Source organism: Bubalus kerabau, chromosome 5 (assembly GCF_029407905.1).
Source record: "Bubalus kerabau isolate K-KA32 ecotype Philippines breed swamp buffalo chromosome 5, PCC_UOA_SB_1v2, whole genome shotgun sequence".
NCBI lineage: Eukaryota > Metazoa > Chordata > Mammalia > Artiodactyla > Bovidae > Bubalus > Bubalus kerabau.
Window position 1 is genome coordinate 50,183,271 of NC_073628.1, and position 16,305 is coordinate 50,199,575.

The 16,305-nt window shown below is 44.6% G+C and overlaps 1 protein-coding gene across 1 annotated transcript in view; it reads left to right on the forward strand.

The window, feature by feature from the left end:
• The window catches only part of FAT3 (FAT atypical cadherin 3), a 694,359-nt gene that overhangs the window by 578,015 nt on the left and 100,039 nt on the right, over nt 1-16,305 (forward strand). Inside the window, exons 11-14 of the mRNA XM_055581629.1 lie at nt 685-4,758; nt 10,896-11,092; nt 12,077-12,230; nt 14,431-14,664. Coding sequence (XP_055437604.1) covers nt 685-4,758; nt 10,896-11,092; nt 12,077-12,230; nt 14,431-14,664 — 4,659 coding nt within the window. The remainder of the gene's footprint in view (nt 1-684; nt 4,759-10,895; nt 11,093-12,076; nt 12,231-14,430; nt 14,665-16,305) is intronic.

The window sequence follows — 16,305 nt, forward strand, 5'->3', positions numbered from 1 at the left end:
ACTGATTTCAGGATAAATGCCTTTTTACCAGTGTGACTGGCATGTGCCAGCCCAATCTGGGAATAAGAAAGTCCTAAGAATTCTTACTCGGAGAAGGCAATGGCACCCCACTCCAATACTCTTGCCTGGAAAATCCCATGGACGGAGGAGCCTGGTGGGCTGCAGTCCATGGGGTCGTGAAGAGTCGGACACGACTGAGCGACTTCGCTTTCACTTTTCACTTTCATGCATTGGAGAAGGAAATGGCAACCCACTCCGGTGTTCTTGCCTGGAGAATCCCAGGGACGGGACAGCCTGGTGGGCTTCCGTCTATGGGGTCACACAGAGTTGGAGACGACTGAAGCGACTTAGCAGCAGCAGCAGCAGCAAACATTCGTACTAGATAAGTCTTTCCTACAAACTCTTATTTCCCAGTTTGAAACTACATAAGTGGTGGGCTGTTTTTCTTGTTAACCTGGATTAAGAAGACACTAATTTGAAATTCACAATGTACTGGAAAATTCATTTCAAAGTCTTTTGAATATCCTTTTAGGGAAGTCTCTCATTTTATTTCAGGATAAGGTGGAGCAAAAACAAATAATTGCTTCTATTTGCCATGCTGTGTAAAGCAGCCTCAAGATGAAGAGTTAATCTTCAGAAAGTGACCCACTTGAACTCATTTTCTTGTTGATTTCTCTATTGCAGGGAATACTGGGAACACATTTAAGATTGAACCGGTCCTGGGCATCATCACAGTTTCCAAAGAGCCAGACATGATGACAACGGGTCAGTTTGTCCTGTCGGTCAAAGTCACGGACCAGGGTTCCCCACCGATGTCTGCCACCGCCATCGTGCGCATTTCTGTCACTATGTCTGATAATTCTAACCCCAGGTTCACTCACAAAGACTACCAAGCAGAAGTGAATGAAAATGTTGATGTTGGAACATCTGTCATTCTAATCTCTGCCATCAGTCAATCCACTCTCATTTATGAAGTGAAAGATGGAAATGTTGATGGGATCTTCACCATAAACCCCTATTCTGGAGTCATCACCACTCGGAAGGCGCTGGATTACGAGCGGACTTCCTCTTATCAGCTCATTGTCCAGGCCACCAACATGGCAGGAATGGCTTCCAATGTCACAGTCAACATTCAGATTGTTGATGAAAATGACAATGCGCCAGTTTTTCTCTTTTCTCAGTATTCGGGCAGCCTCAGCGAGGCGGCCCCCATCAATAGCATTGTCAGGAGCTTGGATAACAGCCCCCTGGTGATTCGAGCCACTGATGCCGACAGCAACCGGAATGCTCTGCTTGTGTATCAGATTGTGGAGTCCACAGCCAAGAAGTTCTTCACAGTGGACTCCAGCACAGGGGCGATCAGAACAATCGCCAGCCTGGACCACGAGGCCATCGCCCATTTCCATTTTCATGTGCATGTGAGAGACAGTGGTAGCCCTCAGCTGACCGCGGAGAGTCCCGTTGAAGTCAACATAGAGGTGACGGACGTGAATGACAACCCACCTGTGTTCACTCAGGCTGTGTTTGAGACTGTCTTACTTCTACCGACCTATGTCGGAGTGGAGGTTCTGAAAGTTAGTGCCACGGATCCTGACTCCGAGGTACCCCCTGAACTGACATACAGCCTAATGGAAGGCAGCTTGGATCATTTTTTAATTGACTCAAATAGTGGAGTGCTCACCGTGAAAAACAACAACTTCTCCAAAGATCACTACATGCTGATAGTGAAGGTGTCTGATGGAAAGTTCTATAGTACATCGATGGTTACCATCTTGGTTAAAGAAGCCATGGACAGTGGCCTCCACTTTACTCAAAACTTTTACTCCACCTCCATCTCAGAGAACAACACTAACATAACCAAAGTTGCTATTGTCAATGCAGTTGGAAATCGCCTTAATGAGCCCTTAAAATATAGCATCTTAAACCCAGGAAACAAGTTCAAGATAAAATCTACCTCAGGGGTCATTCAGACCACCGGAGTCCCCTTTGACCGTGAGGAGCAGGAGTTATATGAGCTGGTGGTGGAAGCCAGCCGAGAGCTTGACCATCTACGGGTGGCAAGGGTGGTGGTCAGGGTTAGCATCGAAGACATAAACGACAACTCTCCAGTCTTTGTGGGTCTCCCTTACTACGCTGCTGTACAGGTTGATGCTGAGCCTGGCACTCTGATTTACCGAGTGACGGCCATTGACAAAGACAAAGGTGCAAATGGAGAAGTGACCTACGTCCTACAGGATGACTATGGCCACTTCGAAATTAACCCTAATTCAGGGAATGTTATTTTAAAAGAAGCATTCAACTCAGACTTGTCCAACATTGAGTATGGAGTCACCATCCTAGCCAGAGATGGTGGAAAACCCTCTTTGTCCACATCCGTGGAACTTCCCATCACTATTGTCAACAAAGCAATGCCTGTGTTTGATAAGCCCTTTTATACAGCATCTGTCAATGAAGATATTGCCATGGATACCCCCATTCTAAGCATCAACGCCACCAGTCCAGAAGGGCAAGGCATCATATATATCATCATTGATGGGGATCTGTATAAACAATTTAACATTGACTTTGACACTGGGGTCCTGAAAGTCATTAGCCCTTTGGATTATGAAATGACATCAGTTTACAAGCTGACAGTAAGAGCCAGTGATGCGCTTACTGGGGCCAGGGCTGAAGTTACCATTGACCTGCTTGTTAACGATGTGAATGACAACCCTCCTATTTTCGGTCAACCCACATACAATACAACATTATCAGAAGCGTCCCTCATCGGGACACCTGTTTTACAAGTTGTGTCTACTGATGCAGACTCAGGAAACAACAAAATGGTCCATTATCAGATTGTCCAGGATACTTACAACAGTACGGATTATTTTCACATAGACAGCGCAAGTGGCTTGATCCTGACCGCGCGGATGCTGGACCACGAGTCAGTGCAACGCTGCACTTTGAAAGTCAGAGCCACAGATGATGGCTTCCCATCACTGAGCAGCGAGGTCCTGGTTCATATCTACATCTCAGACGTAAATGACAACCCTCCGGTCTTTAATCAGCTCATTTATGAGTCATATGTGAGTGAATTAGCCCCCCGGGGCCATTTTGTAACCTGTGTGCAAGCCTCCGATGCAGACAGCTCTGACTTTGACCGGTTGGAATACAGCATTTTATCTGGGAATGACCGGACGAGCTTTCTGATGGACAGCAAGAGTGGCATCATTACACTGTCCAACCACCGCAAGCAGCGGATGGAGCCTCTGTACAGTCTCAACGTGTCGGTCTCTGATGGGTTGTTCACGAGCACCGCCCAAGTGCATATCAGGGTCCTTGGGGCCAACCTGTACAGTCCTGCCTTTTCACAGAGCACCTATGTAGCTGAGGTGAGAGAGAACGCAGCCGCTGGGACAAAGGTAATCCACATTCGAGCCACGGATGGGGATCCGGGGATGTATGGGCAGATCAGCTATGCCATCATCAATGACTTTGCTAAGGATAGATTCCTCATAGATGGCAATGGACAGGTCACCACAACAGAAAGGCTCGATAGGGAAAACCCTCTGGAAGGAGACATCAGTATTTTTTTGAGGGCCCTCGATGGCGGAGGAAGAACAACTTTCTGTACGGTGAGGGTGATTGTAGTGGATGAAAATGACAACGCCCCCCAGTTCTTGACAGTGGAATACAGAGCCAGCGTCAGGGCAGATGTTGGGCGGGGCCACCTGGTCACGCAGGTCCAAGCCATGGACCCAGATGATGGAGCAAATGCAAGGATTACTTACTCCCTCTATAGTGAGGCCTCGGTCTCAGTGGCTGACCTCCTGGAAATCGACCCTGACAATGGCTGGATGGTCACCAAGGGCCACTTTAACCAGCTGAAGAACACAGTGCTGTCCTTCTTTGTCAAAGCAGTGGACGGGGGCATCCCAGTGAAGCACTCCCTCATTCCTGTCTACATCCACGTCTTACCCCCTGAAACGTCCATGCCCTCCTTTACCCAGTCTCAGTATTCCTTCACCGTGTCAGAAGATACAGCCATTGGGAGCACGGTGGATACCCTGAGGATTTTGCCCACTCAGAAGGTCACATTCAGCACAGTTAATGGGGAGCGGCTGGAAAATAACAAAGGCAATGTCTTCATCATAGAACAGGAAACAGGCACGATCAAGCTGGACAAGCGTCTTGACCATGAGGTCAGCCCCGCTTTTCACTTCAAAGTGGCAGCCACTATACCCCTGGACAAAGTAGACGTTGTGTTCACGGTGGATGTAGACGTCAAGGTACTGGATCTGAATGACAACAAGCCGGTCTTTGAAACTTCAAACTACGAGACAATCATCATGGAAGGGATGCCCGTGGGCACCAAACTAACACAGGTGAGAGCCATGGATGTGGACTGGGGAGCCAACGGGCAGGTCACCTACTCCCTCCACTCGGATTCCCAGCCCGAGAAGGTGATGGAAGCGTTCAGCATCGACAGCAACACAGGCTGGATCAGTACCCTGAAGGACCTGGATCATGAGACAGACCCCATGTTCACCTTCTCCGTGGTGGCCTCGGACCTCGGGGAAGCCTTCGCTCTTTCTTCCACGGCACTGGTGTCTGTCAGGGTGACAGATATAAATGACAATGCTCCAGTCTTTGCCCACGAGGTGTACCGAGGGAATGTGAAGGAGAGCGACCCTCCAGGCGAGGTGGTAGCCGTCCTCAGCACGTGGGACAGAGACACATCTGACATCAATCGCCAAGTGAGCTACCATATTACAGGTAAGGCTGCCACCCTCGGTGTTCACTCTATGCTTTGCTTCCTAAAGAAAGATGGAAGGTGACAGGGGGCGGGCTTCCACAGTGGCTCAGTGGTAGAGAATCCACCTGCAGTGCAGGAGCCACAGAAGACACAGATTCGACCCCAGGGTCAGGAAGATCCACTGGAGGAGGGTGTGGCAACCCACTCCAGTGTTATTTCCTGGAGAATCCCATGGACAGAGTCTGGCGGGCTACAGTCCATGGGGTCCCACAGAGTCAGACATGACTGAAGCGACTTAGCACACACACATGCACAGCAGAGGGGTAAGAGTAGAGGAGAAAGACATGAGATGAGGGTTTGAGGAGTTATCTTACCTCTCTGGGGCTGAGACAACTCAGTTCTTTAGTTGTTACTAACTCAGCCAGATTTTGCAGTTCATTAGTTTGCTTGTGACCAGAGAAGGCAATGGCAACCCATTCCAGTACTCTTGCCTGGAAAATCCCATGGACGGAGGAGCCTGGTAGGCTGCAGTCCATGGGGTCACAAAGAGTCAGACACGACTGAGTGACTTCAGTTTCACTTTTCACTCTTATGCATTGGAGAAGGAAATGGCAACCCACTCCAGTGTTCTTGCCTGGAGAATCCCAGGGGCAGTGGAGCCTGGTGGGCTGCCGTCTATGGGGTCGCACAGAGTCAGACACGACTGAAGCGACTTAGCAGCAGTAGCAGCAGCAGTTTGCTTGTGACAGATGACCCAGGTTGATAGTCAATTTTTATCATTTGAAAAAAAGTCCAACTTTGCTGGTGGTCCAGTGGCTAAGACTCCTTGCTTCCAGTTTAAGGGACACAAGTTCAGGCCCCAGTCAGGGAACTAAGATCCCACATGCCACACAGAGTAGCCAAAATAAAGAAATAAAATTTAAAAAGAGTCCAGCCAAATGTCCCAGTTGAAGAAATAAAAATAACAGAATGCCTAAGAAGCTTTTTGTCTGAAATGAATATAAATAAATCAAAGTGATGCTTTACTCACCTTTCTTTCCTTACCATTATCACTCACGTCTATTGCAGAAATATACATTTTAATGGAAAAACACACAACACTTCCCTTCCACACTACTCTTCTTTTTCTTTATGGAGCTGTTTTCTTAATGTTGTTTTCTGTTTAACGGTCTTAATGCATTTGTGCTTTGATAGAGGACTTTATTTTTAAGTATATTCCTTTTTCCTACTTTTTGTAATGGTAAGAAAATAAATAGCTTTATTTACAAGTTTTTCCTGGTAATAAAAACTCAGATGCATGCACACACACACACACGCACACACATACAAATCAGAGGGCGTTTTTTGTTTTTTGGTTTTTTTTGGCTGAAAAATCTTAAATTATAACTCCAAGTCAAAGGGTATGTGTCCTGACATGGCAAATTTTTTGGATCCCTTTTTTGTCTTTCCAAATAGTGAATAGCAGTTCTATAGGAAAGCCAAGATAGACAAGTGAGGTCACACAGAATGCACACACACACACATGTCACCATTGCTCTGAGCATCTTGTGTCAGAGTGAAAATGGGGTATCACTGATCAGGGGTCATTTCCAGGGGTGATGGCCTTCAACTTCTAAGAGGAGAGGTTGGTGTTGTGGGAGCAGTCTTCCTGTTTGGGGGTTCTAAAGCTAATATTTTGATGTTGTGCCATTCAAAGGCAGAACATAAGCCAAGTGCCAAAAAATTTCACAGAATCCATCCATACTTGTAGTCAGGTGGCTTCCCTTTAGAAAAACAACATTATTCAAAGTGAAAAATGAATTAATTAGAATGCCCTTAGGACGCAAAATCTTCTTAAGTACTTTAGTGAGAAAGTTAATTAATCACTGCAGAATAAGACCCACAGGAGAGCATATGTGCCTATGCTCAGGACCCTCACATCTCCCTGCACGCTCCTCTTCTTTATGCAACTGCTTTCTTGAGGCTGTTTTCTGTTTAAAAGTCTTAATGCATTTATGCTTTTTCTGATACCTTTCATTGTGTATGTGGTTTTTTTTCATTAAAATGTATATTTCTGCAATAAAGACATGAGCGATCGTGGTGAGGAAAGAAAGGTGAGTACAGGATCACTTGGATTTATTTGCATTCAGTTTCAGACTAAAAGCTTCGTAGGCATTTGGAGGGATACTTTTCTATTTGGAAGAACAGTTAAATACTCAGCTTTAATTATTTACACGTTGTCTCTGAATTCTCAGTGGATGGTTTAAGGGACCATCCCATCGACTTTACCAAAGTAATGAGAACAGAATAGCTTCAAGCTACTGTTACTATTAGCCGTGCCAACCACCAACTGATTTTAATTAGATTTAACTTTTGCTCTTGATGTAACACAACTTGGCTGTGCTGCCACAGATGAACAAAGGACCATTAATCATTTCATTTCACAAAAGAGCAGTGTGGGCCTACACTGAAAGCGTTTAATAGAGAGGTTACATTTGTGCATGCTGAAATCATATTCAACTGAAGCCTAATTGAATCCTAGTCAGTGGTGGAGGAAAGTGATATCCCAGGGAGAACCCGTGCCTCACCAGAGCATTTTTCTCAACCTCAGCAGATTGGCCTTGAGGGTCAGATAAGTCTCTACTGTGGGCGGCCGTTCCTTGCTGCAGGTGGCAGTGTGGGGTGGTTACCAGCACCACTGGCTCCTGCCCAGTAGATTCCAGTAGCCCGGCCATTGGCATCACCCTTAATGGGACATTCAGAAATGTCTCTTGGCATTGACAAATGTCCCGGGGATATGGGACTAGCCACTCTCAGTTGAGAATCACTGCCCTGGAGAAATGTGCAGCTCGCAGCTTCTCTGCATTGTCTGCCCACTATGGTTCATTTAGCCCATGGTTAAATTGCCAAAATCCAGCTTCTGTGCACCAGTGTTACAGGGGAGGTAAAAAAGTTGGCTTAAAGCTCAACATTCAGAAAACTAAGATCATGGCATCCGGTCTCATCACTTCATGGCAAATAGATGGGAAAACAGTGGAAACAGTGGCTGACTTTATTTTTCTGGACTCCAAAATCACTGCAGATGGTGATTGCAGCCATGAAATTAAAAGACGTTTACTCCTTGGAAGGAAAGTTATGACCAACCTAGACAGCATATTGAAAAGCAGAGACATTACTTTGTCAACAAAGGTCCATCCAGTCAAGGCTATGGTTTTTCCAGTGGTCATGTATGGATGTGAGAGTTGGACTATAAAGAAAGCTGAGCACTGAAGAATTGATGCTTTTGAACTGTGGTGTTGGAGAAGACTCTTGAGAGTCCCTTGGACTTCAAGGAGATCCAACCAGTCCATCCTAAAGGACATCAGTCCTGAATATTCACTGGAAGAACTGATGCTGAAGCTGAAACTCCAATACTTTGGCCACCTGATGCTGAGAGCTGACTCATTTGAATAGACCCTGATGCTGGGAAGGATTAAGGGCAGGAGGAGAAGGGGACGACAGAGGATGAGATGGTTGGGTGGCATCACCAACTCAATGGCCATGGGTTTGGGTGGACTCCAGGGAGTGGTGATGGACAGGGAGGCCTGGCGTGCTGCGGTTCATGGGGTCGCAAAGAGTCGGATATGATTGAGCGACTGGACTGAACTGAACTGTGCACCAGTGCCATATTAAATCTCAAAAACAGTTTGGGGTAACGTGGAAAGAAATAGCTTTATTGCTTTGCCAGGCAAAGGGGGCCACAGTGGGCTAATGCCCCCAAGACTGTGTGTTCCATCCTGGGAAGTGGGCAGTGAAGAGCCTTATAGTGTTTAAGGAGCAGGGCATGATCAGCTTGTGGACATTCTTCCAGTTGGTTGAGATGGTGATGACGAGTCAGCATCATCAACCTTCTGGTTCCAACTGGTTTGGGGTCTATGTGCTTGTGGGTAGCATAGTTAACTTCTTCGACCTGGGAGGTGCAAATATCTGCAAAACAACTCAAAGGATGTTATCTATAGTCTCCGAGGAGGAACTAAAGGTCCTTTACTTTGTTTAATGGCTAATGCATTATCATTTTTTCTTGCTTGTTTTCCTTTCTGCATTTTCTCACTTCTCAGATTAAATTTATTCTTTGACTAAAGTACTCCTACAGAGAAAAGGCAGGCAGATTTAAAGGAGAGAAATGGAGAAACAGACATAGAGAATAGACTTATGGACATGAGGAGAGGGTGCTGCTGCTGCTGCTAAGTCGCTTCAGTCGTGTCGAACTCTGTGCGACCCCATAGAGGGCAGCCTACCAGGTTCCCCCGTCCCTGGGATTCTCCAGGCAAGAACACTGGAGTGGGTTGCCATTTCCTTCTCCAATGCATGAAAGTGAAAGGTGAAAGTGAAGTCGCTCAGTCGTGTCCGACCCTCAGCCATCCCATGGACTGCAGCCTTCCAGGCTCCTCCATCCATGGGATTTTCCAGGCAAGAGTACTGGAGTGGGGTGCCATTGCCTTCTCCAGAGGAGAGGGTGAGATGTATGGAAAGAGTAACATGGAAACTTACATTACCATATGTAAAATAGATAGCTAATGGGAATTTGCTATATGGCTAAGGAGGAAGCTCAAAGAGAGGCTCTGTATCAACCTAGAGAGGTGGAGTGGGGCGGGAGATGGGAGGGAGGTTCAAAAGGGAGGGGATATATGTATATCTATGGCTGATTCATGTTGAGATTGACAGAAAACAACAAAATTTTGTAAAGCAAATTATCCTTCAATAAAAAAATCAATTTAAAAAAAGCAGGCAGAGGACAGGACATGGGTGGGGTCTATTCTGGAAAGGCCTCGTGGGACCCTGCTTGGTTACAGTTGCATCCAGGCTGGGGCTTCCCAGGTGGTGCTAGTGATGAAGAACCCGCCTGCCAGCGCAGGAGACACATAGAGGCGAGGGTTCGATTCTTGGGTCAGGAAGATCCCCTGGAGAAGGACATGGCAACCCAGTCTAGTATTCTTGCCTGGGGAATCCCGTGAACAGAGGAGCCTGGTGGGCTATAGTCCATGGGGTCACAAAGAGGCAGGCACAACTAACTCTTAGCTCACACTCTTTTAAAGATTCATTGTAAGAAGGTGAGATGGCTGCACTTTTTCAATGCAGCAGCAGCCAACAGGCAGTAGGCTTTCCTTATTTATTTGTTTATTGTCAATCTTTCCCACCGGAAAGTGAACTCCACCACAAAAGCAGGGATTTTTGTCGCTTTTGTTCACTGCTGTAACCCCAGTGCGTGGCACAGCGCATGGTCCAAAGCAGGTGACAAATACATGTTGAATGCCCCCAAACCAAAGAAACGGTGAGGATCTACCTGGAGTCTGGGCTTCAGGCCAGTTGTCTCGTCCAGTCTTCCTCCACGCTTGAAGTGACGTTATCTCCTTCTTCACGTTTGGAAGGTCAAGATGGTTTTCTTCTTCCTTCTTCCAAGCTGCTTTTGTCTCCATGTAGGTCAGTGATGCGGGAAAGGAATATTGCTGGGACCACTTTCATTGTTTCAGCCTCATCAAAAGTGGTTCCGCTCCAACTCTTCTCCTTTTCTTCCATTTTCACCAGCTTCCCTCTGATAAATTTGATCTAATTGCAGTGCTTATCTTTGAGCGCCTCCTTCAATAACCCCTCATTGGGGCTCTTTACTCCAAATGGGTCTTCCTCTATCACACAAACTTTTCTCCCCTAGATTTCAGTCCTTAGAAGAAGAGCCTCGGTATGATAACGCCTTCATTAACACATCCCTTAATAGAGCTGACTGCCTTTCCTTGATTGCATAATCAACGGCTAATGAAATTGTCTGGGTAACAAGAGCTATAGTGTATTACATCCTCTCTTGAGACGGAGTGGAGAGACAATTGTATCATCTGAGAAGAAGATTGATTGTTCACAGTTTGAATTTGATTGTCCTTAAGGGGAGCTAAACAAGAGATCATCTCCGGCTTCTCTAAGTGCGTTTTCTTCCCTTGGAAAGTTAGTGTTTTACTTTCCACACAAGCCAAGCATATAAATATCATGCTTTGTTGCAGGAGAATCAAAAGGAAGTGTCAGTTTTTTTTCCAGTCTCGTAAATGATGCTGTTTGAGAGGCACCTGGTTGACCTTGCACAGGCCTCTCTCTGTAGGTGGAGATCAAAGCTTTTCATTGCTCACTTTCAGAAACTCTCTTTTCACTGCAGGAGGGAACCCCCGAGGAAGGTTTGCCCTGGGCCTGGTGCAGAGCGAATGGAAGGTCTATGTGAAGAGACACCTGGATAGAGAAGAACAAGACATTTACTTCCTCAATATTACTGCCACCGATGGGCTCTTTGTCACTCAGGCCATGGTGGAAGTGACTGTCAGTGATGTGAATGACAATAGCCCTGTGTGTGATCAGGTGAGATCTGTGGCCATGTCAGATTGCTGCTTTTCACTCTGCTTCTCTAAAATTAAGTCAAAACCCATTTCATTTTTCTCCTTAAAACCTGGCTACATTCTGTTCCTTTCTCCTTAATTAGTGCAGTCCAATTTTATATAAGCATGTAAGAGGATGAAATACTATAAACATGGAAAGAGTATAGGTAGCACTATTAGTACCTAATTCTGCCCATTAAAAAATACAAACAAAAATATAAAATCAGGACTCTTAAAATAAAAAGCTTTTTAAGGAATCATAAAGAATATTGTGATTTTTTTCATATCTAAACTACTGATTTCATAAAAGAAAAATGGGCCACTCAGAAGTATGGATTACTTTTGTTGTGTTAAGTTTATACAGCTGGCTGGCAGCAATGTTTGTAATGAAGCTGGGTCTCCAGGCTTCTCATGAAGTGTCATTTCCCCCATAGTTCAGAGCATGAGAGCCAATGCAAGGTGTCAATTATTGACTTTCTATTCTTTCTTACCAAAATTAAATCACCCTGCATTTACCTTTCCCTTACATATGGACTGCGAGACAATATTGGTGTTCTTTAGCTTAGAAAATTTTTGCAAATCTTACTAATGCCAGATGTTAAAGTTGAAGGGTCCCAAGGACTCCCTGGTGCCTGATCACTATCTGATACGATCATTATCTGATGCGCATCACAGTTCCTCAGGGGCAGGGATTTTTGTCTGTTTTCTTCTGCATTGTACCTCTAGCATCTCAATACATTGTACCCCTCACCCATAGTAGCAGCTCAATTAGCATTTGTTGAATGAATGAGCATGGGAGGGGCAGGGCAAGAGATATTTTATGTTTCATCGGATGGTGTAAGATGATTCTACAGTAAAGGAAAAACGTAACTGAAGATAAATTATGAGAGTGCCTTTTTAAAGAAATCATTTATAAGGCTAATATGGCAATCGCCCCACACATACTAATGATTTTGCCTTTGCCCAGGTTGCATATACAGCATCACTTCCTGAAGACATTCCATCAAATAAAATCATCCTGAAGGTCAGTGCCAAGGATGCTGACATTGGACCCAATGGAGATATACGATACTCACTCTATGGACCTGGAAACAATGAATTTTTTCTAGATCCAGAAAGTGGTAAGGCAAAATTTATTCTCTGAAATGACATTGTTAATCCACAAGAGAAGTTAAATGTTCACATGGTCTTATCACTAGGGGGTAGTTGGTATCTAAGAGCCTTAATATGACACTCTGTTATCTTGGACTCTTAAGAAGTACTAGCAGCACATTGTGTCTGGAAGACACAAACCTCATTTGACTTGTAAACTTGCCCTGACTTTACCTACATGTAGTAGCACCAGGGAATCAGATGTGTCTGTCTGCTTCTCCTCTTTCTCATTTCCATGAGTTAAAGCAGCTGCCCTGTTAAGTGTATATATAGAATAATATCATAAATGCAGGTTTCCATGCAAACCAGCCAGCAGTGCACAGCAAGGAGAGTTTCACCTTGTTGAAACCCTTTTTGGGTTCCTATGCTTATTACCACACTTGTCTGGCTTTTATTCATCATTTCTGCTTAGTTGTGAGACCTCAGATTTGCTTCCATGTTAAGGTAAAGTTTATAAGGTGAAAGGTTATGTACACTGAAGGCAGATGCCCGCATTGAAGGCCAAAGCTTAAGGAAAAGACATTTTCTATGGAGGTAAATTATTACAGTGCTGTGTACTGGATTGGCCCATCCAGTGACAATTTTGAATTAAAGTGTAATGATTAAAAATTTTGCATATTTCCAGCATTGTATTGGTTGCAGTGAATAATTACTAACTACTGAGTTTCCAGAAGGTATTGGCTTCTCAATAACCTACTCCCATGTCAGCTATATATTACTGCGAAGGGCTTAGTTGCATAACAATATACTACTTGGATATAGAGGCCTGGCACTTTTTTTATTGAATAGCTAGCATTTATTAACTACTAGACCTAAAAACACTTTATGGAATATTTGTGATAGACTCTGACATGAACCCCTCAAAGCATCTCTGAGCAATACTGTAACCCAGTGGAGAAGACAGAGCAGTGAGTCAGTAATAATAATAACAGAAATTATAATAGTTATGAAAGACAGAATGACATGAGTGCCTGCTTGAGATATCAAAAGAGTTATATCTGAGCACAGAGGAAAAAGCAGCTAATGTTCTGGTGAGAGGGAAGAGGAAGCTTGTAAAGAAGAACCAACGTTTGAACTGAGCCAGGATTCTAGGGGCTAAAGCGGGTCACTGCCGGCCATGGGCGTGGCGTGGGCAGAGAGCACAGCACCTCTAGGAAATGCTGTGTACAGTACTGTCACTGGTCAGAGGAGCCACAGGCTGACTCGCCAGAAAAGTAGTGGGAAAAATAAGTTTAGGTCGGATCTTGGAGGGTCCTGAATGCCCAACTGAGAACTCCCTGGATGTTTTTGAGGAGGGGGAAATGATCCAGCCTGTATTTGAGAACTGCCTGCCTTCAGGAAGCTGTAGGAAGAACAGCTTTGTAAGTACTGATGACTTGCTCCCAGTGATATCTGCTAATTTTACTAAAAGTACATAATAATATTTCATGAGTCTGACTTTTCACCAAATGGCATTTATTCAGGTCTGTCATTGTGCTCATTGCCATTATCCATTGAAATTTAAGTAGCAATGAAATCCCCACAGGGACTGACACCCAGGACCAGTATAGCTATTCCAGTGATTAAAGTAATAATCCCTCCATGGTTATGAAATGCCCTTCCTGCATGTCTGCTCTGGGCTCCTCAGTTCTCCCGCACTGGGACCTCCCCGCAACAACTGCTGGCCCTCCACTCTCCCAGCAAGTGGGATTTGCCGGGCACAACAGGACTCCTTTGTAACCTTTCTGCTGGAGCCAGCCTATTTGGACTGTTTGTTTTCCTCTAGAAGACGGGGTTAAAAAAAGATTAAGTGTCTGGAAGCAGACAGACTAACCCTTCTGGGTCTAAAGACCATTGACCTGATTGACCATCAGAGAACTGAGCAGTTCTTGCGAGGTTTAAAGAGGTGTAGAGCTTCTCCGTCCTGCCAAAAGAAGGAATCCCTGACACAGGAGACTTCACAGTGGAATTAATTCCTTTGAAGGTCATGCTGTTGGTTTCTTGTTGCATCCAGAATCCCATAAATTTTTCCCTGATGCTTAAAAAATTTGAACTTGCTCTATTTTTCAAATTATGAAGCTCTTGAGCCAAATATCAGCAGTCCTTCCTACACTCGGGTTCTGTATGTAATTGATTCTCTGCTCTTTGAAGAAAGACAGTTTTGAGAAGCCAGGCCATTTATTTTCACAGGTGAGTTAAAAACTTTGGCTCCATTGGACCGGGAGAGGGTCCCTGCGTACAGCCTCGTTGCCAGGGCCACCGACGGGGGCGGCCGATTCTGCCAATCCGACGTCCGTCTGACCCTGGAGGACGTGAACGATAACCCCCCGGTGTTTTCCTCTGACCACTATAATGCCTGTGTCTATGAGAACATGGCCACCAAGGCTCTGTTGACCAGAGTTCAAGCAGTGGATCCGGATGTTGGTAAGTCAGCCGCCCAGATGGGGGGCCTCCCTGTCTGTGCGTTTCACACATTCAGGTGCTACCTGTCCTCTAGCTCCATCAGCCCACCTGGGCTCCTCCTTCCCGTCAGGACAAGTACAATTTCGGCTCTTTGGCTGATGTACTTCACACATGTGAAAGAAATCTGCAAGACATCTTCCTACCTTTTTGTAGGGTTTAGAGAAGCGATACTATAAATTCCTTTAACTTTTAACAAAGGGTTTTGAGTTTGTGGGGTTTTTTTTAACCTTTAGAATAAAAACTATAGCTTTCCTACTTACTCATTCCTCTTGAACATAGTTAACTGTTGTGTGGTGGGAAGAATTCGTTTCTATTTCTATAAAGAATTGCAACCCATGCTTTAGCTGAAATATGACAGTCTCGATTTATGGTGGCGCCCCATAGTGCAAAGACAATTACTAAATGTGCTGCCAGCCCAATGTGGATTTCTTCTAACTGCCATTTTCCAGAGTATTTTGGTCACATAAACTGACATTACTCGGAGGGGTGGGAGTGGCAGGGGGAAATAAGGAATTAGAATTGAAAGTTGCTAATAAAGTTTGTGTTCAGATCCACTTTACATAATGAGATGGTGAGTTAGAAAAGACTGGAGTTAATTGCTAGGTAGCCTTTCTGAGAATGCATAAGTTATTGAGGTGACTGCATGATGGAGTCTAAATACAAAAGGGCATACAGACAGCCTCTTGGCTGTGCATTTTAAGAGCTGTAAATCAGAGGACTGGGGAACGATGGGGTGTGTCTGTTATGATAAACAGGCCTTTATATAATTCAGTGTCTTATTGCTTAATTCTGAATTAAAAGAAAAATTATTGGACTAATGGAAAAGTAAATACATGATAATTAGTTGAAAACAAATGTAGAGCCCAGGGTCTCTGCATATTTCCCCTTAGAGAAATTAGTGACTATACTATGAATTATTGTTCTTACCTTATTAGCATAATTTTCGAGGCTGAGAACCAGCCCTTTAAAAATCTGCATATTGTAAAGCTTGGTAAAAAACATAATAAATAGGAAAAGACTTTTTTTTCAGCTGCACTATGCAGCTTATGGAATCTTAGTTCTCTGACAGGGATTGAACCCAGGCCCTTAGCAGTGAAAGCACAAAGTCCAAAACCCTGGACCACCAGGGAATTCTGGAAAAGACTCTTTTATTGACCTATAATCATGAATTATTTGCAAATACTCCTTTTTAAAGGAGGATTAGAAAACATTCCCTGGACTCTTGATAGCAAGCTTTTGGAAAAAAGAGGACAGAAATTGTACAGATGAATCATTAATAATTTAATTTTGAGAATGTATAATTGGGCCAGAGATGAAATTTTAAGATTGAAAAATTTTTTAATTAGAATTTCAATTTAAAAAATTGGAGTTTTTCTATTTACCTCCTTCCTAAAGGAATTGGGTGTGCTCTGTCTGCTAGAGAATGAACATGGAGAGAGTCTGATCAGTACGTTATGCTTCAGACAGGAGGTGGGAGGTTATCCACCGACAGATGTGATTGCGGTAGAGGGCAGGCAGCTAGCTTTGTGCTGCTCAATTCTGCCGAGTCAGCTGTCCCGGTTGGCAGTGGGGAAGAAGGGTTGACTGGACTCTGTGCATTAG